Here is a 23321-nt window from a genome sequence, read left to right as displayed (position 1 = left end):
TTTATTCAGGCAGTCAGTTTACAACAGGATGCCACCAAGCATGAGCTCTACACTATCTATTCAACTTTAAGGTGTTTGCAAGGGAAGGTGGCACCAGCTTGTCCAGTAGTGCCATATGAATTATCTATCAGCCAGAGTCTGCAGCATCAGTGGGAAGATCATTTTAAGATGTTCCTCAATTGTCTGTTGCAATAATGTCATTGATAGAGCTCTGTAACACAATGGACAGCTGCATTTGAGTCAATGGCAGATACACAGCATAGCTTCCTATCTCCACAAATGTTTGGCAAGGCCGTGGTCTCTCACTATCATTCAGTATCAGCATAAATTGGTTGATGGATAAGCCTGAGGAGTCAACTGTAAGTGGCATTGAGGTGAATACACTCCTGCTTCAAGATCTTGAATACGTCAGTGACTTTGTCTTGTTGGCTCAGTTTGAGGATTTGATGCAGCTGATGGTTGATCTGGTCTGGCCCAAAGCAGTATGCATTGATCCAGATAAAACTAAGCTCTGGTCATTACCATAAAATAGCTCCCAGCTCAGTATTAGCCTGTCTGGAAGGGACATTGAGCAGGTGGCAGGTGGCAAATACTTGGGAGGCATCACAGAGAGTGCTGGAGGATGTTCAAAAGATTTGGACAGTCATCTAGCAGCAGCTGCTGCCATGTTTTAGGCCCTTCCTCGGTCTCTGTAGGGATCTCATGACATCAAAATTGTGCCTACTTAAGCCAGCGACAGGAACAGGAAGCTGTCCAAACAACTGAGCTCCACCCTCTTCTAGACTCTGTGCCTTGTGCTTCCTTGCTCCTGCTCCTACTCCCCTGGCTTGATTTCCTAGCATCCAAACCCGGTGTGACTCCTGGCATCTGATTCATGGTTCTGATCTCCAGTTTGTTTCATGACTTTGACCTCCTGGTCTCCTGACCCAGCTTGACTCTTCTCTTGGGACCGCAGATTCTGGCTCTAATTACTAGGTCTGGCCACTTACTGCCCAGTCATGACAGCTGCTACAAAACTGTGGATCTGTGGAGTCACAGTTACACCAACTCTGTTGCATGGAAATAAAACACGGGTGCTGAGGAAGGCTGACGAACACCAGATTGACATTTTTGATTCTTGTTGTTTCCATCAGCTGCTCCATGTCAAGTGGCAGGACAAGATCCAAAGTGAGGATATTTTAAGCTGAAACCAACAACCACCTCCATCAGTACTGGCTTGGTTTTGGCAGTTTCCTTGGTATGGACATACTATAAGAATGAAAGATCCGCAAATTCGGGAACTTTTGTACCAAGGAACACTGCTGCATAGCTGTTGAATGTGTGTGTGTCTAAAGCTTCAGTGGTATAACAGGATTGTCAGTGAGGGACATAAATTGAACATATAATCAGACTACCTTAAGCACCTTGCCAGAGATCAATCTGGGTAGTCCTTAATTTGCAAGAAGTCCACGTCCCTTTGGGATTTTTCATGTTGATGCGGATGATGAGTTATTGGAATAGTAGCCAACCTTGGGGGGGGGGGGTTATGTGTGTTCTGTTTTCCTCTTTATTGTCATGTTCAGTAGAGTAAAAGAACGTATGAGATTGATCTCCGGCTGCAGTTAGGGTCCAAATCTCTCCTTTGTTCAAAGGTGAATGATGTTACTTTGTTTTCGGAATTATCAACTCTCTGCATAAAATCCTACTAGCAATGACTTGCCTTTGTTTTGATAATTGTCAGATGTTGCTAGTTCATGCCTTCCACGTTTGGAGCTATTGTCTGTCCATTGTTTAAAATTTGTAAGCCATTGTTTAAAAGTTAGCAGTCAGTGCAAGTCAATTGTTGGAAAATCTGTGCCTCTAGCATGAAAATGGTTTGATAAATTTTGCCTAATCACAGGCAGGGTTCTCACACAACCCTGTTTGCCAGAGTTGCAAGGGACACCTGCCTGGCTCCCTGCCAGCTCTCAGGGACCCTTCCAAGAATCCATGGCTCCAGAGTGACACCACCATGCCAGGGCTTCCAGACTCCCTGCCATGGAGCTTGGGAGTCTGGTAACACTGCAGCTCTCAGAGCTTCTAGGCTCCATGCCAAACTGGAATGAAACCAAATTCTGAAATAGTGAAATTTATTGCAAACCAGAAATCTGTAGTTTTTGCCAGCGATACGGAAAAAGTCTCTTTTTACACATGTGAAGTACAAAACCCCCCTCTCATTTATAAATGAAACTATGATCATGGTTTAAAGATCAGCATTTCATTGTAAAAGATGTATTGTTTGCGATGTCTTCGTTCACAATTCAGTAATGTAAAAAGACAGCAAAAGCCTGAGGCTGGAGTGGAAAGCAATCATTCCTAGTGTATCGTGCTCCTTTTTGGACTGATAACAGCTCTGAGGGTTCTAAAAAAAAATTCATAGTGATGCCAGTTCATCATCCTCTGCAAAGCCTGCATTTATATTCTGATCTAGACGATTAATTTTTATCTCGATTATGGGTTCTCAATAGTTCTGAACAACATGCCAGTGGGTTGCAACCAGATTGCTTTTCTCATATTGCTAAACAAGGGAAGAGTCCCAGCTGGATGGGAGGAAGTCTCCAGTTCCTGGCATGAGAAAGGGAGTCCTGGTATGGAAAAGGTTAAGAACCACTGGTAAAAGATTAATAGAATCCATGGCCAGAAGAGATCACTGTGAGCATCTAGTCTGACCTCCCGTGAAACACAGGCCATAGAACTTCCTGAAAATAATTCCTAGAGCAGGTGAATATACGTTTCTTGGAGACCTGTCCTTATATACACGTATTGGACAGTGCAGAAAAATTCTGCCACTGACAACCAAATTGATATAAATAATGTATTTTCCTTATTCATTTTCATGTCTGCCTGTGATTTAGGAGCAGCTCTGAAACATGATGTATTATAATTTGTTTTATGTTAACAGTTTTTAAATCTTTTACATAGTTTTGTAGGCGTCAAAAAATTCTTCATCTAGGATATTAATATGCTTAGGGCAGCTTGAAACAAAAGAAGGCTTTTCTGCTGGTGCGACTCTTTGGGGCAGGGGAAAGAATCGCCTCTCTTCTACCTCTTTTATTTTCCCCCTTAGTTGTAAAGCCAGTAGTGTATGAGTATAGAAAGACAAAGGCGTATCTTTAATTGAGGACATAATGTAAGGATGCGCATTCAGACTCCATGTTAGCAGATTATATAGGATAGCATAAAATGGATTGAAAAAAAGATGAGTGGAGGGCAGACAGCTAATGGGAGGGCGGGGGAAAGTGAGTGTGCGTGCATGTGTTTGCAGGCATATAATAATTGAAAGTCTATCAAAGAAAATAACTGGCTTCTAATGTGTTTCACTCTAGGCCACTTTAAATTACATAAAAGGGATATAGATGATGAAGAGATGAGCCACTAAAAAGGGAAACTGATATGAATGATGATTAATGTTGGGGCATCCTACGTCTTCAGACACGACCAGCGGGGACACACAGGAACACACGGAGACTGGAGTCTTCGGTTATGGCTCGGTTTATTGTAGCAGAAGCTCAGCTACCCCCTGCAGAAGCATAGCTGTACCACCTGTTCACCTCCCCCACTTCCCAAGGAGTGAGCACTGGGATCCTTTTGCGTTTCCCCTTTATTGTAATCATCAGCCCTCCCGCTTCCCGGGCAGGCAGTTCTACTCTCTGTCTTGGCCCAATAATTGCCCTCTAATTTCCCTGCTTAAATCCTTGGCCTCTGTTTATGTTTACATCTGCTATGACCTTTTGTTGCCACATAAGGAGCTGTTTTGAGCACTTGGGTGTCTTTAGTCAGTCAACACCTGCAGGCTTGTGGTTTGGGGGGGTTTCGTGTGCGTTTTTTGCCAGCAGTTTACCAGACAGATTTAATGTCAGATAGAGCCAGCCCCCCACAATTAACATCACATTTTTCAAACTGGTCATACTTGGCAGAGTCTCCCTGGAGCCATTTTGTTCTTTATTATATAGTTTCAACCAGTTTGCCTGGTACTGAAGTCAGGTTTACCAGCCTGTAACTGCTGAGTCCTTTTAAAAATTGGCTTCACATTAGCTATCCTCCCGGCATTTGATATGGAAGCTGATTTAAATGATAGTTACAAACTACAGTTAGTAGTTTGGTAATTTCACATTTGAATTCCTTCAGACCTCTTGGGTGAATACCATCTGGTCCTGGTGACTTGTTACTGCTCAGTTTATCAATTTGTTCCAATACCTCCTCCAATGACACCTCAATCTGGGACAGTTCCTCAGATTTGAAGACTGGCTAAGGTTTGGGAATCTCCCTCACCTCCTCAGCCGTGAAGATTGATGGAAAGAATTCATTTAGCTTCTCCGCAAAGGCCTTATTGTCCTCAAGTGCTGCTTTAGCATTTTGTGTCCATTTTGTGTAACAACTCTAACTCAGGAACCAACCCATGCAACAAACCTCGATGCCAACTCTGCCCACATATCTACACCAGCAACACCATCACTGGACCTAACCAGATCAGCTACAACATCACCGGCTCATTCACCTGCACGTCCACTAATGTTATATATGCCATCATATGCCAGCAATGCCCCTCTGCTATGTACATTGGCCAAACTGGACAGTCACTACGCAAGAGGATAAATGGACACAAGTCAGATATCAGGAATGGCAATATACAAAAACCTGTAGGAGAACACTTCAACCTCCCTGGCCACACCATAGCAGATGTAAAGGTTGCCATCTTACAGCAAAAAAACTTCAGGACCAGACTCCAAAGAGAAACTGCTGAGCTCCAGTTCATTTGCAAATTTGACACCATCAGATCAGGATTAAACAAAGACTGTGAATGGCTATCCAACTACAGAAACAGTTTCTCCTCCCTTGGTGTTCACACCTCAACTGCTAGCAGAGCACCTCACCCTCCCTGATTGAACTAACCTCGTTATCTCCACACTGATATATACCTGCCTCTAGAGATTTCCATTACTTGCATCTGAAGAAGTGAGGTTCTTACCCACGAAAGCTTATGCTCCCAATACATCTGTTAGTCTCAAAGGTGCCACAGGACCCTCTGTTGCTTTTTACAGATTCAGACTAACACGGCTACCCCTCTGATACTTTAGCATTTTGATCATCCAGTGGCCCCACTGGTTGTTTAGCAGGCTTCCTGCTTCTCATGTACTTGAACATTTTTTTGCTATTACTTTTTGAGTCTTTGGCTAGTTGTTCTTCAAATTCTTTTTTTGACCTTCCTAATTATATTTTTTACAATCAATTTGCCAGAGTTTATGCTCCTTTCTATTTTCCTCACTAGGTTTTACCTTCCACTTTTTAAATAATGCCTTTTTGTCTCTCACTGCTTCTTTTACTTTGTTGTTTAGCCACTTTGGCAGTTCTTTGGTTCTCTTATTATGTTTTTTAATTTGGGGTATACATTTATGTTGAGCCTCAATTCTGATATTTTTAAAAAGTTTCCATGCAGCTTGCAAGGATTTCACTTTTGGCACTGTACCTTTTAATTTCTGTTTAATTAACTTCCTTATTTTTGAGTAGTCCCCCTTTCTGAAATTAATTGCTACAATGTTGGGCTGCTGTGGTGTTTTTCCCGCAGCAGGGATGTTAAATTTAATTACATTAAGGTCACTATTAGCAAGCAGTCCAGCTATATTCACCTCTTGGACCAGATCCTGTGCTCCATTTAAGACTAAATCAAGAATTGCCTCTCCTCTTGTGGGTTCCAGGACTAGCTGCTCCAAGAAGCAGTCATTTAAAGTGTCAAACTTTATCTCTGCATCCCGTCCTGAGATGATGTGTACCCAGTCAATATGGGGATAGTTGAAATCCCCCATTATTATTGAGTTTATTTTTATAGCCTCTCTAATCTCCCTGAGGATTTCACAGTCACGGTCACCAGGGCTTTGGAGTGGAGCGCGGAGCTGGAGCACAGAGCAGCTCTGAAGCAGTGGAGCTGCAGGTTTTTGCCTGGAGCTGGAGTGGAGCCGGAGCACAACTCCAAAGCCCTGACTGTCACCACTGTGGCCAGGTGGTCGGTAATATATCCCTATTATTAGAGCATGTCATTACTATACAAAGAGATTCTATGGTACAGTTTGGGCCATTTAAGTTTTTTACTTCATTTAATTCTATGCTTTCTTTCACAAATAGTCACAAATAGCCACTCCTCCACCAGCATGACCTGTTCTGTCCTTCTGATGTATTTTGTACTTGGCTTGGAAACCTGAAGCTTGTGGACCCAGAAGTTGAGCCGTGGGTAAAGCTGGAGCTTCTGGGCTTACAGGTTCCTGGATCCATGACCAGGAGTCTGGAAACCCTGATACATCTGGCTACTGTGTAGCTGTGGATCCTGGAAGACCCCAGCAGTCTGGAGAGGTGGCAGGTTTCCCAGAGAAACCTCCCTTTGATTCACCAAAAGTTCATCGAACCCATGACGTTTCTGCAAAACATTTTGAGTTCTACAAATCTGCATTTTCTGATTAAACTGTTTTGTTGGGAAATTTATAACCCAGCTCTGTCCTCAATATCTTCACATATTAGCATGGCAATGGTTGGGGAAAATTTGAAATAAAAGTACCCAACATGTGTATTATTTCCGTGAAATTCCTTGATATCAGTTCTGTAAGGATGGGTGAATATTTTGAAAATTAATAATTTCCTTTGAAATAATTAATGCAAACTTATTATGCTATTTTATCCATAATAAAGGACCATTTCCATTAAGGTTTAACAAAAATCAGTATATTGAATTTTTGTGGAGGTGATTTTGGTTACTTAATTTTTGTTTAGTTATTTCTTTATCATGGTAGAATGTGCAGAATGGTGCACTATACCAATCAACAAGATTAGGTTTGATATTTTTTTAATGGAATACTTAAGGTTTTGGGGACGGGAAGAAGTTAAGCGTGTCCTGTGTCTCTGCCCATTCATAGTAGTTATGTAATTTTTCTACCAACAAAAAATTCTAAATGTTGCTACAGTAATTTATTTTTGAACCATTGGACTCCTTTGTCTTTGGCTGCCCCTGCTGCATCGTGTTAGTAATTCTTCTCTACGTAGAAACTTTCTGATGACATTCCTTTATTGTCCTGCTTTTCCTTAATTTATGTTTTCTCCCTGTGAATGTATTATCTGAAGTACCCTGGCAACAACAGACCTAATTCTTCTCTGAGTGCTACTCTATATGTGTTCCACTTCTGTGGTCATGTGCCCCATGCACTGGAGATCAGAATGCTTTAGCTAGCACTGTCAATTGGTCACACATGCTCTGTCGCATCTGGCCCCCATCAAGGGTATAATTGAGCTCAAATCCCAGCCTCATTTCCTTTGCCCTCAGTTTAACCATGCCAATTTCTGCAATATCTTTTTATTGAAAGTATAAGGTCAATTAGTTTCACTGGCCCACTGCATTTGAAACCTGTTCTTACTAACCTTGTATGAGTAATTTATTGTGTCTCTTTGTTAATCTAGAATTAGGTTACAGAGATCTACCACCATGATATAAACAGTGAAACCAACTTTTAAAAGTATGGAAATTCAGAGTTGAAATTTTGCTTAAAATAAAAAGAAATAAACAAATAAACATGGGCTCTGAGTTCGCCAAACCTGTGTGTGGGTGTCCAGACTGCTAAGTGAGTTGGAGAACCTGTGCTCTAACTTGTACCCCAACTGGCATAGTAAGCCCAGGTCCAAAGCAGATACAGACCTGGGTACAAAGATTTTGCATGAGGATATTAGGGAGACGTTAGCGTTTAACACCCAGATAATAATCCATGTTAACTCTGCAGTACATACCCTTATGGTCACCCAAACAACCTTGTGTATCCTGATTAGAGCTATTTAAATCCACCTGCGATTGTGACTCAGCAGTAATTCCATTGCTTTTTCATTCAAGGTTTAAGCACCTGATAACCGAACACCTCAACAGAGGTGTCCAGCATGCTTATTCTAATTCCTAAAATATATTATCCTGTTATATACAACTTGAATGATTTGAATGTTGTGATGTAATGTGATTTCTTTGGGCAGGCGGAGTGGCAGAAAGGCACATTAGATACAGTGTGCAATGTTTTCTAAATCCCCAAAATTTCCAAAAAATCTTACTCTAGTTATTCAACATGTTTGCAACAAATTCTAATTGTCAATGTGACCTAATACTAAAAAAATGTGAAAGCATGAACAGTATTTTTAAGTTAAAATGTCTTCAGTGCAAAAATGGGACCATTACTGCAGCATCAACTACTGTCCTACCTTAGTATGTGTACATTGAAGCAATAAAACTAATAATGCTTTTTAGCTTGCATAGTCTTTGCAGCAGGGGCTGCATCTTCCTTTGTGTCTGGAAAGTGGCCAAAATTTAGACACTACCATAATATAAGTAATACCATTTGTCATCCCAGAAAAGTGTTGCTTTTTTGACCGCTGCCAACTTTTGTGTCATCATATTTAATTGCTCGATTGTGGCATTACTTTAATACTGTTGCTTTCTGGACTTTGCTTCTTAACACTATCTCTTCAAATGTTTGAGTGTTACTAAAATTTGGCTCTCCCAACCTGGGCTGGATATGGATCAAGAAATAAGCAGAAAAAAAATCTCTGTCCCTTATTATCAGTATCATTTTCTGCACATTTGGGACTACATTTTCAAACTTGGGAGCCTCATATTAGGCACCTAAATCCATATTTAAGAAATTAAAATAAGTGGCCAGGTTTTAAATGTAAATGTATACACCTAGGAGAAAAGAATGTAGGCCATATTTACAAGCTGGAGGAATCTATCCTAAGAAGCAGTGACTCTGAAAAAGATTTGTGGGTTATGATGGCTAATCCACTGAACATGAGCTCTCAGTGCAACTCTGTGGCCAATAGGACTAATGTGATCCTTGGAGACATAAACAGGGGAATCTTGGGTAGGAGAAGAGAGGTTATTTTACCTTTGTATCTGGCACTGGTGCAACTGTGGTTAGAACATTATGTCCAGTTCTGGTGTCAATAGTTCAAGAACAATGTTGATAAATTGGTGAAGGTTCAAAGAAGAGCCATGAGAATGAGGAAAGGATTAGAAAACCTGCCTTATTATAATAGATTCCAAGAGTTCAATCTATTTAGCTTAACAAAAATAAGGTTAAATGGGGACTTGATCACAGTCTATAAGTACATGGGGAGCAAATATTTGATAATGGGTGTTTCAGTCTAGCGGAGAAAGGTATCCAATGATCCCATATCTGGAAGCTGAAGCTAGGCAAATTCAGACTGGAAATAAGGCATATATTTTTAATAGGGTAATTAAACATTAGATCAATTTTCCAAAGGGTTGTGGTGGATTCTCCATCAATGGCAACTTTTAAATCAAGTTTGGATTTTTTTTTCTAAAAAGATCTGCTCTAGGAATTATGTGGGGCAAGTTCTCTGCCCTGTGTTCTACAGGAGGTCAGGTTAGATGATCCCAATGGTCTCTTCTAGCCTTGGAATTTATGAATTTAGGTGCTGAGCACTTTTAGCTCCATGAAAGCCAGTCAAATCTGTGCATGCTTGGCACGTCTGAAGGTTGGGCTATTTTTATTGGGAAAACAAAGACACATACAGATCACATGACCTTCCATATGGGACAGCTAATTTAATACTAATTAGGGCAACTAATTAAAGTGCTGTGCAAACTTTTTAAAAAACCTTTTTTTTTCCCTCTCCAAAGGTGACAACCCTTGTTAACACAAGCAACAAAGGGCCATCTGGTAAAAAGAAAGGGCGATCTAAGAAAGCACATGTGTTGGCTGCTTCGGTAGAACAAGCTACCCAAAACTTTTTGGAAAAAGGAGAACAGATTGCTAAAGAGAGCCATGACCTCAAGGAGGAATTGGTTGTTGCTGTAGAGGATGTACGCAAACAAGGTACGTACAGTGAATCTGTCCTAACTCTTAACTTATTATAATTGCTACATGAGAGAACATGGGGGGAAATCAAATCAGTATCTTAGAGGTCTGTATACTGATGCAAGAAGTATTGGGTATTAGCAGGAAAAACTAGAAATGCTAGTTAATAAGCACAACTATGACATAGTTGGCATCACAGAGACTTGGTGGGATAATACCCATGTCTGGAATATTGGTATAGAAGGGTACATACACAATAAAGATAATGGATTTCAAGAAGGCAGACTTCAGCTAACTCAGGGAGTAGGTAGGTAAGATCCCATGGGAAGCAAGTCTAAGGGGGAAAACAGTTCTAGAGAGTTGGCACTTTTTCAAAGAGATATTAATAAGGGCACAAGAGCAAACTATCCCACTGTGTAAGAAAGATAGGAAGTATAGCAAGAGATCACACTGGTTTAACCAGGAGCTCTTCAATTATCTGAAACTCAAGAAAGAGTCTTACAAAAAGTAGAAACTAGGTCAAATTACAAAGGATGAATATAAACAAACACAAGTAAGTATCAACAAAATTGGAAAGACCAAGGCACAAAACAAGATTAAACTAGCTAGAGACATAAAAGGTAACAAGAAAATATTCTAGAAATACATTAGAAGCAAGAGGAAGACCAAGGACAGGGTTGGCCTGTTACTCAATGAAAAGGGGGTAAACAATAATAGAAAATATGGAAATGGCAGAAGTGTTAAAAGACTTTTTTGTTTCAGTTTTCACCAAAAAGGTTAGTAGCAATTGGACATATAACATAGTGAATGCCAGTAAAAAAGAAGGTAGGATCAGAGGCTAACATAGGGAAAGAACAAGTTAAAAATGACTTAGACAAGTTAGATGTCATCAGGACCTGATGAAATACATCCTAGAATACTCAAGGAGCTGATTGAGGAGATATCTGAGCCCTTAGCCCTGGTCTACGAAGTCAGCGTATCTTAGGTCGACTTACCTGGCCGTGAGGATGGCGGTGAGTCGACCGCTGCCGCTGCCCCATTGACTCCGCTTCTGCCTCTTGCGAAGTTCCGGAGTCGACAGGGAGCATGTTCGGGGATCGATTTATCTGACGCGATAAATCGATCCCCGATAGATCAATCACTACCCACCAATCCTGCCCTTAGTGATTACCTTCCAAAAGTCGTGGAAGATGAGTGAGAGTCCAGAGGTCTGGAAGAGGGCAAAGATAGTTCCAATCTATAAAAAGGGAAATAAGGACAACCATGGAATTACAGACCAGTCAGCTTAACTTCAGTACCCAGAAAGGTAATGAACCAAATAATTAAACAATCAATTTGCAAACACCTAAAGGATAATAAGGTGATAAGTAACAGTCAGCATGGATTTGTCAAGAACAAATAATTTCAAAGCAATCTAATAGCTTTCTTTGACAGGGTACCAGGCTTTGTGGATGGGGGAAGCAGAAAATGTGATATATCTTCACTTTAGCTTCTGATACTGTCTCACATGACCTTCTCATAAATACACTAGGAAAATACAAGCTAGATGGAGATAATAGAAGGTGGGTGCGTAACTTTTTGGAAAACCGTTCCCACACAGTAGTTATCAGTAGTTCACAGTCAAGCTGGAAGGGTATATCAAATGGGTCCTGCAGGGATCAGTTCTGGATCCAGTTCTGTTCAATATCCTCATCAATGATTTAGATAATGGCATAGAGAGTATACTTATAAAGTTTGCGGACGATACGAAGCTGGGAGGGGTTGCAAGTGCTTTGGAGGATAGGATTAAAATTCAAAATGATCTGGATAAACTGGAATAATGGTCTGAAGTAAATAGGATGAAATTCAATAAGCACAAATGCAAAGTACTGCACTTAGGAAAGAACAATCAGTTGCACACATACAAAATGGGAAATGGCTGTCATGGAAGGAGTACTGCGGAAAGAGATCTGGAGGTCATACTGGATCACAAGCTAAATGTGAATCAACAGTGTAATGTTGTTGCCGAAAAAGTGAACATCATTCTGGGATAGATTAGCAGGAGTTGTAATCAAAACACAAGAAGCAATTCTTCCACTCTACTCCACGCTGATTAGGCCTCATCTGGACTATTGTGTCCAGTTCTGGGTGTCACATTTCAAGAAAGATGTGAACAAATTGGAGAAAGTCCAGAGAAAAGCAACAAAAATAATTATAAGTCTAGAAAATATGACCTATAAGGGAAGATTGAAAAAAATGGGTTTGTTTAGTCTGGAGAAAGAGAATATTGAGGGAGAACAGGATTACAGTTTTCAAGTACATAAAAGGGAGGTGGTGGAATTTCTATCCTTAGAGGTTTTTAAGGCCCGACTTGACAAAGCCCTGGCTGGGATGATTTAGTTGGGGTTGGTCCTACTTTGAGCAGGGGGTTGGACTAGAATGACCTCCTGAAGTCTCTTCCAACCCTATTCTTCTATTATTCTATGATTCCATGAAAAGGTTGTTACAAGGAGGAGGGAGAAAAAAATGTTCTCCTTGGCCTCTGAGGATAGGACAAGAATCAATGGACTTAAATTGCAGCAAGGGCGGTTTGGGTTGGACATTAGGGAAAACTTCCTAACTGTGAGGGTAATTAAGCACTGGAATAAATTGCCTAGGGAGCTTGTGGGATCTCCGTCATTGGAGATTTTTAAGAGCAGGTTAGACAAATGCCTGTCAGGGAAGGTCTAGATAATACTTAGTTGTGCCCTGAGTGCAGGGGACTGGACTAGATGACCTCTCAAGGTCCCTCCAGTCTTATAATTCTGTGATTGTTGGATTTCTTCCAAGAAAAATATGCCTCTAGCTTCCTGGATGATGATCATGTGATTAAAACTACTTATGTGGTGTACATTGCATTATATTTTCAATATTTGTACAAATAACTAATTGTTTATTCAGTAGTAGCATTTGTTTAGCTGAACATTACAGCTGGGTCAATAACTGATTTTTTTTTTATTTACTGGTTATTCGGGGGGGGGGGAATAGTTGAGATTAAACTGATACCAATAAATGCTTAAAAAGTTGATGAACTGGTTGAACAAAATATTTTGTTTGGCATGAAACATTTTGTTTCTGGACATTTTAAAGGGCTAGAGTCACAAAATGGGGAGGGGGAAGGCAGAGGTGGTGCCCACACCTCTTATAACATTTAGCCCAGTGATTAGGGCACTCACTGGGGATTTGAGGTGGAGCATCCTAACAAGTGGGATGTGAAGTATTCTGGGGCTAGTCTTTTTCAGTCTCTCCTGTTGAAGCTGTTCCTCTGTATAAAAAACTTTAATAGGCAAAGAGTGAGAACAATCGTGATTCCATAGGCTGGTGATTAGGGCACTTATCTGGTTGCTGTGACTGCCACGTTCAAGTCCCTCTACTTTAATTACTATTTTGGATGCATGTTTTAACCACTGAATTTAAAAATATGAGGGAGGTGGCACCACCACTGATCCCATCCCCCCAGTGCATTATGTGAAGGCCGCCAAAGTCCTCCAGTGAATGTACTCTGAAAAAATTGGGTGTGGGGAGGGACAAAACTGTTTGGAGAATTTGGGTCAAATTCACGAATAGTTTTGCAAAGGCTGGAATTGATTTTTTCAGTGAATAAACTGAAAAATGTTCTCCAACTCTACTGAACATTCTATCTTAGGTAATTTACCACATCATCTCATCACTTTGCCTGAGCTCCACTGACTCAGGAAATAGGAATCTCAGAGATTTTTCAGTGTCCTAAATGACCAGTGCTGATGCAAAACCATGAGGCTGACTTTGCTTCAAGTTATTCTTTATATAACTGTGTAGAGGATGAGCTTTTTTCTGTAATGAAAATTACAGGGAAAATAGTTTGCAACTCTGTTAGGCTCTTAATAGTGGCTTAAAGAAAAAGTATGTATAGCATATATGTAATCAATATTTTGTGTGCTGAACAATTTAATAATGAACCACCAAATAATGCAATGATGTAGAATTGTTTGGTTTTTAAATGTGTAACACAAAGATTAGCATAATCTTAAATCACAAAAATACAAGCAATATTAAAATGTGATCTTCACTATGTAGTTGGTGGCTAAATAGATGTTAAGGAGACCTTGCATATTTTATAGAAGAATGGAAACTTCAGGATATACCAACAATATGCAAGCTACTCATCTAATAAGCATCTTTCACAGTAGCATGTGGGAAAGAAATTTCATTTTATAACCATTACAGTAGTTTGCATTGTTATTATAGGACACCTGCTTTCAAATAAATAATAACTACAATAAGGCTTTGGAAATTCAAAAGTAATCTTGTATCTCAGCTAAGAATTTTAAAGGTAAAATACATAGCAGGTGTGACACTTGTGACAATTTAATGCAATATCCTTGAAAAACCTTATTGAATTAAGTTTAAATATTTTTGGAGTCCATTGTATTAAATGCAGCGACTATGTATTATTGTAGGCTGGGGTTGTATGTAACCTCTCTATGCTGAAGATACGATGTGAACCCTTGAAAGTGTCATGAACTTCAAAAGACTATGTTGAACAATGTGGCAGACAAGAATGGATTTTTGGGAGAAACAGTGCCAAGTGGTTTGCTTGGAGAATCTCTAGGGAAAGGTGAATGCAATTTTCCCAGCTATAGTTATTTAGAAAAATAACTGTTGGAAGCTACGCCCTGAGGAGAGGACCATTATCTGCTGATTACCCGTTCCAGACTCTCAACATCAAAGGCCCAAGTGGTATAAAGGAAAGAGTAACCTATTCATGGGGATGCTAGTTCTGAGCTAAGGCTGTTTATGAACTTTGTAGTCAACAGGAAAAAAAAAACCCAAAACCTTTGGGTTGGGTTTGAAGGAATGACTCCTACCAGAGCCTGAGATTGGAGGTGGGGGATGATCTCTGGTAAACTTATTAGCATGAATGTTGGTTCTTTTATTGTTTTTAATGTTTTCTCTCTGATACTTACACCTTAAGAATAACTGTGCTTACTTATAAAGAGCTGTGTGATAACTTGTGACTGCTGGCAATTTCAGCTGTTCAGTGCCTCCCGAGAGAAAGCAAAGCACAGGCAGGGCCGGCTCCAGGGTTTTTGCCATTCCAAGCGACAGTCTGGCTTGTTGGGGATATTATAGTGTAGGCAGGGAACTGTGCAACCTGGAAAATCCCCGGTCAGAAGGGAGAGAGTCACTGGTCTCTATCCAAGAGAGGTGACAGCTAAAGAACCAGAAGCCTAAAATGGATGTCCTTGAGGGATGATGGAGGAGAAAATACAGATGCAGTGCCCCTTAATTGTGACAGTAAAGTATTTCAATCTCTGATACTTAGTTAGGGGGGGAAGCAAGAGGTTGGTAGTGAATTTCCATGACAAACTTTTCACATTTATTGACTTTGATTAAAGCTGTCCTCTTTACTGGCAGCATAATAAAGCTCTTGTCAGTTTTCTCATCTGTAAATTCTATTATCTAAAGATACCATCTGCCAGGATCATCTTTCTTAGGTCTTAGCACAAGATTACCAGAACTTCAGCTATGATTTTTAAAGGCACCTAAAAGAGTTAGGTGCCCAATTCTCAGTGTTCCAATGAGCCTTGTGTCTCGCTCATGTAGGACAATTTGGAAATACCATCATCAGTAGCTCTTAAATAATTTTAATCCTGAGAGCAGCGGTAGCAGTGTAGAGTGCAAATCAGGCCCTTTCTGGCTGATCTGTGCCTCTCCCTGGCACTCTGTTCCATCTTGATGGTGGCTAGGGAAAGATTTACCTGTTTGTTTTGGTCTCTCCTTAGTCCAGGACCTGTGTGTTCTTGGTGCACTGAACTATGATCCAGAATTTCCATGCTGACCTCACCACTCTTGTTCCATCTCAATATATGATCATGTGGCGATATCCCTTTGGTGCTTTGACATTCATTCAGTTTTGCATTTCTTAATCCATGTGTGCCTGACTTAGGGTGATCCATGTAGCCTATCTAATCTAAGCATAGATAGCATGTTCATTATCATATCTGAGCTCATTATTCATTTTATCAGTGCCTTATATTAGTTTACCACTAATTGGATTTGTAAACTTGTGCTTCATAAAGTTAAAGGCACCTGAGAGGAATCCTTCCCCTCCCCCCACTCACTAGATTTATGGCACATGACCACGTTTTCAAATTGCTCACATGTCTCTTTTTAAAAATGTGGTGTGTGTGTGTGTGTGTGTGTGTGTGTGTGTAAAGCCACAGAAATAGTGTAACAAAAGATAAAGGTCTTAAACAGTACTCTGTGAAATACTAAAGATATTCAGATTATGTTCAGACTCTATGTCTGTCATAAAAATGGGGTGGATTGTGGGTCTGCAAAACATGATGGGTTTATTACTATATGAGCAAGAGAAGTCCATGTGCCATTTTTAATACAGTGTCACATGGACCAGTCCAGCTGTGGTGAAGCATGAACAGACACGTTTCACTAGATGACATCATAAATTGCTGAAAGAAAAATCTCATGGTATGTTTTGCAAGAGAACTGTGTGGATTTCCTGGCTAAATTTCATATTAGGTAGTTCCTATCTAAAACTTCCCCTGCAGTTTCAACTGGATATGATATTCTTCATTTCCAGTCCTAAATTGCTGTATCCTGTTGTCTGCAGTTAAACAGCTGGGAGCGGGATGCATTTCATTAGTGGGTGAAGCAATTGTAGTTTGTTGTTTGCTCAGTGCTTTGGGATCCTACTTGTTAAAAAGGACTAATCAAATGTAAGATCATTATTACTGGAAGAAAGTGGAAGAAGTAAGATTTATTTTTTACCCAGCAGGAATGAGGCAAAACATCTTGATGATCAACACTTTCAGTTTAACAAGTCAAGAGTTCTTGAAAGCAGCTATTCTGGGAACAAGGAAACAGAGCTCTTTCATGTCTCTTGCAAATGTCACACTCACAGAATTATTACAAAAATAATTCTAGGTGTGTTTATATATCAGAAAACATACAGGTATGAACTTCTTAACTAACCTAGCAGATAAAACAAGATTGCCAGACAGGTCAGAAAATAATCTCTAGTCCTAACTCAAAATGACCGTACACTAATTAGAATTTCTAATTATGATTTCTGAGATGACTAGGACTAAAGCCAATGCCTTAAAATATTGGTGCCCAAAGATTGGCCACAAAATAAATTGCCTGCTTTTGAAAGGCGTTCAGCACCTTTTTAAAGGTGTCTTGGGTTTGAAAATGTTGGTCTTTCTTTGAACTCTTTTCCAATTGCCATTTTATATGGTCTGTAGACTTTTGAATCATGCAGCATTAGAATCTCCTCTGATTTACACATAGCCAATATACATGGAATAACACCTCAAGTGAGGTACAGCCTATCAGTTACCAAAAATTATTTTTAAGATTCTGCTTTGTTTACAAGTTTTTTTTTAGGCATACTATTAGAGAATAAATATCTCTGCCTCCACCCCAAAATGAAAACATCACACATCAGTTCTTGAAGGTTTGTGGGCCTTTTGAAATTCAGACAATTTTTCAATGCCTCATTCAGTTGAGTCCCTTTCTTCACATTTGAATTATGTAAAATATTATTTCCCATTATTTTCAATACCTTATTGCCACCAATCAACACATAGTTATAGAGGAGGTGTAAACAAATGTTTCTCAACTATAAATTTATCTTTTTGTTACAAATTGTCTGTCACTAGATGAAACGTGGAATCAACAATATATATTTTTAGATAAACCATTTGTAATAATTAGTGTCAACACATGAGACATTTGTTCTTTTCACCAAATGCAACACATAGTACTCTATGGTAATGACTGCATAGCATTTTAAATGATTACAAAATACTCTATATATTTTCAATACAAAATAATTTGAAACTTTAAGAAAAGAAAAGTCAAACCGTTCAGAAAATTACGTGAACCAATTTTCTGTATCTTCGTGAGTGCTTTACAGTTGAATGGATAAATGTATAATTAGGATCAGTTACTAAAAAATTCCATAAATTAATTTAATACTATAGTTAATGTAAAGGAGAAGCTGGCTTTGGTTAAAGTCAATAGCATATAGTTTTAGAAATAAAACTAATTTTGGCAGAGATATCAGAAATTGGAAAATAACTGCTGTTAAAATTATATAGTGTGTGAAATTTAACATTACAATTATTATGCCAATGGCTCTCTGATTTTGGTTTAATTATTACAGAAGCACATCAAAGACACAGAACTTCAGCAGGAGACTTTTTAAAATATGATCTGGTCTAGCTGTAATTTACTATTTTTAGACTAATATGATATTTATTATGTATAACTCAACGCAAACTCACCCAGGAGTCTGAACTTTGTATCTTGGAATAGAGGGATGGAAAAAGAGCTATTGAATCATTAGATGCATCTCCCTGACACTGCAGGAGTGTTCCATATTCGGGACCAAGAACATTAAAAGCTAAGCCCACCTTCTTTCTCCAACATTTCACTTCCCTTACAATTCTCCCCTGTTTTCAAATGCCTTGGGAAAAAAGATGAGGAGCAAAGTTAATCAGATCTGCTCTATTTCAGATCAACGTTTGGAGTATATTCCAACGCCATGAAACCAACTACAGTTCTAATTTATAAAAATGATGCTTCTTAAGTTTAAGCGTCTTTGCTGATCTCAACGACAGCAGTATGATATGGAGAGAGAGTGAGAGCGCATTAACTGGCTGTTACCTGATCCTATGTCAGACCCTGCTGCTTCCTAGGTTTCCCCTTCTTGGGGGTTCTCAAGCTCTTCTGTATCAAGCCATCCTCCCTTTTTGGGTCCATTTATTTAGTCACCAAAATTCAGTTTTCATGCTCACTTCAGGGGTGGGTCCATAAATGTAGTGATGGGTTCTTCAGTCCCTGATATACACTACAGGAGGCAGAATCAGATCTTTTTGATTGGCTGGACTATAACTCCTTCTACTGAAGAGCCCCTCCAAAATTATCTCTGCCTCCAAAGTGAAGCAGGCTAAGAGTCAGGTTCTCTATAGATCATAAACTGATAGTTTTTTTCTTTTTTTCCCCCTTTTCCCCCACTAGGCCCTGTTTTCTCAACTCTCCAATTTTTGGGGCTACTAACTTTTTAAGGGCCATTTAAATTTGCTCTATTGAGCTACTAAGCTCTCCCCCCAAATTAGCCCCTGGTAATGGCTGAAAAGCAAAAAAAAAGAAAGGGAAGGGTAGAGCCTTGTCCGAGTGCACTGAAGGGGAAAAGTGTTCCTTTTGCTCAACCAGACAGAGCAGTGGTATCTGTGAACAAATAGCCCAGAAAGACAAGGGTTCGGGGGGAAAAAGTACCCAGGACTCTAGGGTTCAATCTGTGGCCACTGACATGAACCAGGACCCTTTGCCAGGTGTCACACCCCAGGTGGGTGTACTGTGTAGGCTTGAGGAGCTGAAGCTAACAGAACTGGCATGAGGTAATTCCCTCGAGACCCGGTCCCCTCTCCAACAGCCAAAGCACAATGCCAGGCGGCTATATGCGTTGCCAGAGACACTCCTCTTCCTTCAAAGGAGCAGGTACTGCAGTTAGGGGATCCTCTTTGTCCCTCTGGGATCCCAAGAACCGCCCACAGACGGAAAAAAAAATTAATATCCTGCCATTGCCCACCACTCTCCTTTGCAGTAGGGTTTCAGAGGCCATTTTGGAACTGGGAGCATTAGCTCCTCAGGGGTGGCCATTTTAGAAAAAGCTCCTGCACAGTCTTCTTCTGTGCAGCATCTCACAATCTTCAACTTGGAGAAGAAAGGGGACAAATGAGGCGATATAGATGTAGAAGCTACTCCTCATCCACTTCCCCCTCCTCCTTCCTGGAGCTCAGGCAGGGGGAAAAGGGACCAAAAAGCAGACATAAATCAAAGAAATCATCTAAATCTAGACAGTCCTCCTCCAAAGAGAGAGATGTTCAGAATCCAAGACATCTGGGAATTGCCTTCTTGGGTATCTCCCATAGCTTTCAGCCAAAAAGGATTAAAAAAAGGAGTCAAGGATGAGGTCAAAAAGAGAGAAAATACCCGTAAATATTTTCCAACAGGCTCGAAAACTGACCCTCACATTCCCATTCCAGTCATCATGCTTGATGTCGCAATGGCTGAATTGGAATACCCAGGAAAGGCAAAGAGTCTGACCAAAAGAGCAACAAAATTCTCAAATGTCCACCAGTCAAAAACATTCATGGTTGGATTACCTAAAATGGATGCAGCCTTGTCAAGGACACTGTCCTTCTTGCTGAAGGGGACTTCTTACCCAAATATATTTCTGACAGAAGGATGGAATCAGCTCTCTACATTGGCTATGAAACAACCTCAGCAACAACGACCTTTCCCCCCAGAATAGTACTTGCTTATGTTGAGTCCCTGCTTTCTGAGATTCCCAAAAAGGTGAAGAGACCCAAAGGGTTGGGCTCTTCCTTAAAAAAAATCTCTAATTTCTAGTTCTAGTTTCAGATGCCTTGGTCAATGTCTTCAGGTTCTCTGCCAGATCAATGGCATCCAGCACAGTGGGAAGAAGGTATCTTTGGTACGGGCATGGAAGGCAGATATTTCCACAAAGCAGGGGTTGATAGCAAAGCCTTTCTCAAGCGAAACTTTTTGAGGAACCAATAGAAAAAGCTGCATAGAATACTCCCCAGCCCCAAATTTCTCTGTTAATAATAAAATTCAGCAAAGAGATTTTAAATCATCTTTCCACTCCAGGAAGCCCTTTGGTGTTACAGAAATTCATATAGATATGGTAGGAGAGACAAACGATTCTTTAAGAATAGATGGGAGAAAGCCAGGCCCAGTAAGATAAACCCAGAGGTGACTCCTTCTCCTGGTTTACCTCCACCCTTGAAAAATGAGGGAGAGACATCATTTCAAGGGTTATGCCATAGAACTCAAAAGGACCCCCATCCCAGATTTCTCACCTCTCCCTCAACCCATCCAAGAATAAGGCTTTGTTCAAACAAATTGACTACCTTTTCCAAATTGGGTCAATAGAATTTGTCCTGGAACAGGAGCAGGTCATGGGCTTTTTGGTTTAAAGACCAAATAGCTTGGTTGTGAGGCTCAGATATTTTTTCTGAGTAAATTGAGACATTACTTCCTAACTCGGATTAGTGGTGAAAGGAATCCTTGCCTAGTGAATTTATCTAATCTATCTGCCTATATAATGTATTATTTCTAGGTTTGTACAGATTGCCCGTCACCAAAGTATCTAGGTGCCCCACATCTATTTAAGAAGAAATAATCATTCCCCTTTCTTTCCCATCCAGGCAGCAACTAGCAGCAAATTATTTAGAATGTGTGTGTTAAAAGAACGTATTGGTGGAAAGGTTTGTCAGATAAATGAATTCTGCATTTAGTACTGAATGCAGTGAGGCTTGTAGGCATTCATATCTCATCTGGAAATGAGTTTTGGTCTCACCCTATGAAAGTTCCTCCTTCTGCACTCAAATCTCCACACATTGGCCAATAGTTTTATAGTTACTGCCATTGGATGCCCTTTGCCTCTTATTCTGAAGTGGTCTCTCTGATGGCTAGTGCTAGTCCAGTGGAGGACTTTAAAAATCAGGACAGAGGCCTTGGAGTCAACTGTGTATTCAGTGAGGAAACAGTGCAGTTGTAGCCTGAACAATGGCATCTCATTATTCCAGTAAATATTCATAACCAATTTAAAGTGCTTATTACATTTGGAAGTAAGTTCAATTGTTATTCATATTTGCAGTGCTCAGTCTAGGGAATATTGTACTCTAAGTGCCACTCTGTGCAAATGTTCTATTGTTAGTTCATTCAGACCGTTTTCAAATCTATTAATTATCTTTCAGCCTTTAGTGAACATAGCATCTGAAAGATATTAAAGTTCCCATTCCAGAATGATAAAAAGCACCTGTAATGAATAATAGACGTTGCATAGAGTCTCAAAGATGTGTTGTATAGATAATATATTTCCTTTTTGGTTTTAAGAACAAAGTAGTACCTCTTAAACAATAAACATGACAAGACATTGTTTTGAGATGGAGGGAAATGAAGAACAAAGTACCTTCAACATCTGGGGAAGCATTACCTCATTCTGATACCAGCTTTCTTTCTTTCTTTTTTTAAATTCACAACAGGGATGTAGTATCTCATGGATCCTTAGCCATTAAATTTTCCATAGAAGCTACTGCTTGCTGCAGAATTATGGTCCACATTCTAAAATTTACTTAAAAAATGAAAGAAAATGGAAATCAGGAGCTAATTTCCTACTCAAATCTCTGGTGGTCCAAGCTACCACAAGGAGAAGATTTTGTTTAATGAGATATAGGGCTTTTAACTTAAGTCAATCAGGTGCTAGGAGACTATATCACAAAGCCCTATAAAATAGCACACTAATAATAGTCTGAACAGGGAAGAACTAAGGTTAGTAGGGAGCAGGCTGAGCAGGACACCTCAGAGGAGAGCACCACACTTGGTTATACACTGTCTTTAGGTGTAGCTTGAGTTTTGCCTTTTTTAATTTGAGTTCTGTTTCACCTTATGTTTTTGTTTTAACCTGTTAAATTTATAAAGTCATGCCAGCATATACCAGGGAGGAAAGTTCTCTCTCTGAAAGATTCTTGCTGTTGGAACACATTGGTGGACTCTGACAGCACTTAAAACAGCACTTACGGAAATGTAATAACTGCTTTTACTGGGGAAAAATAATGAAAATAGATCTATCTAAGCAGCGTGACTTTTTTTCATATTTAACTTATAACATTTCTATAATGTTGTTATAGAAATTTTATGAAAATTCATCCTTGTATGACTGTATTTTAAAGAATGCATGATTGCTTTAAAATGTCTCCACTTGTTTGTACCCCAAAATGTAACTGTACCATAATGTTATTGTTTGTCTGCAATTGCAAGGCCAAATCCTGCAATCTTTATCCATTCCTTTATGAGCAAAATTCCCATTCATTTTAAGGAGAGCTTTGTTAAAAAAAGGATTGCAGGATTTGGCCCACAATTTTAATAATTGGAAAGGATTGCAATTAATTTGATTCAAACCATCTTTTTATATTATTAGGAATCATTTATATGACTCTTGACTTTCTAGCCTCACCTTTTAAGCATTACATACCGCCACCTCTCTCTGTTTTTCTGATGTAGTATGCTATTGTTTTGCTTTACGGTGATGCTAACCTTATTCAACAATATTACCCACAAGTATCTTTGTGACTTTTTCATGGTGTCCCCAAACCTTTACTCTTGTCTATAGCCTGAGGACTGGTTAAAGGGCTGCAAAGATGGGTCAGCTGGGGAGAGGGTCAATTAAACATATCTCCTCCATTTAAACTATGCATGTAAGAGAGAAAATAAGATGTTATTGAGGCTCCAGCTTTCTCTCTTGTACTCAAAGCTTTTCACAGGAAGCAGTAGAAACTTGGCAACCTGAAAGCACTGGGCACCGAACTAGAAAGTTTAAGAGACCTGGAAAGCTTTCCCCACCTAGAA

The 23321-nt window shown here is 39.7% G+C and overlaps 1 protein-coding gene across 6 annotated transcripts in view; it reads left to right on the top strand.

Moving 5' to 3' along the window:
- The window catches only part of CTNNA2 (catenin alpha 2), a 766120-nt gene that overhangs the window by 142305 nt on the left and 600494 nt on the right, over positions 1–23321 (top strand). For all 6 annotated transcript variants that reach the window (XM_065597259.1, XM_065597255.1, XM_065597256.1 and 3 more), the window contains one exon: positions 9680–9875. In XM_065597259.1, coding sequence (XP_065453331.1) covers positions 9680–9875 — 196 coding nt within the window. The remainder of the gene's footprint in view (positions 1–9679; positions 9876–23321) is intronic.

The sequence above is a fragment of the Chrysemys picta genome, chromosome 5, assembly GCF_011386835.1.
Source record: "Chrysemys picta bellii isolate R12L10 chromosome 5, ASM1138683v2, whole genome shotgun sequence".
NCBI classification, from domain to species: domain Eukaryota; kingdom Metazoa; phylum Chordata; order Testudines; family Emydidae; genus Chrysemys; species Chrysemys picta.
This window is presented reverse-complemented; position numbering and strand designations above follow the sequence as displayed.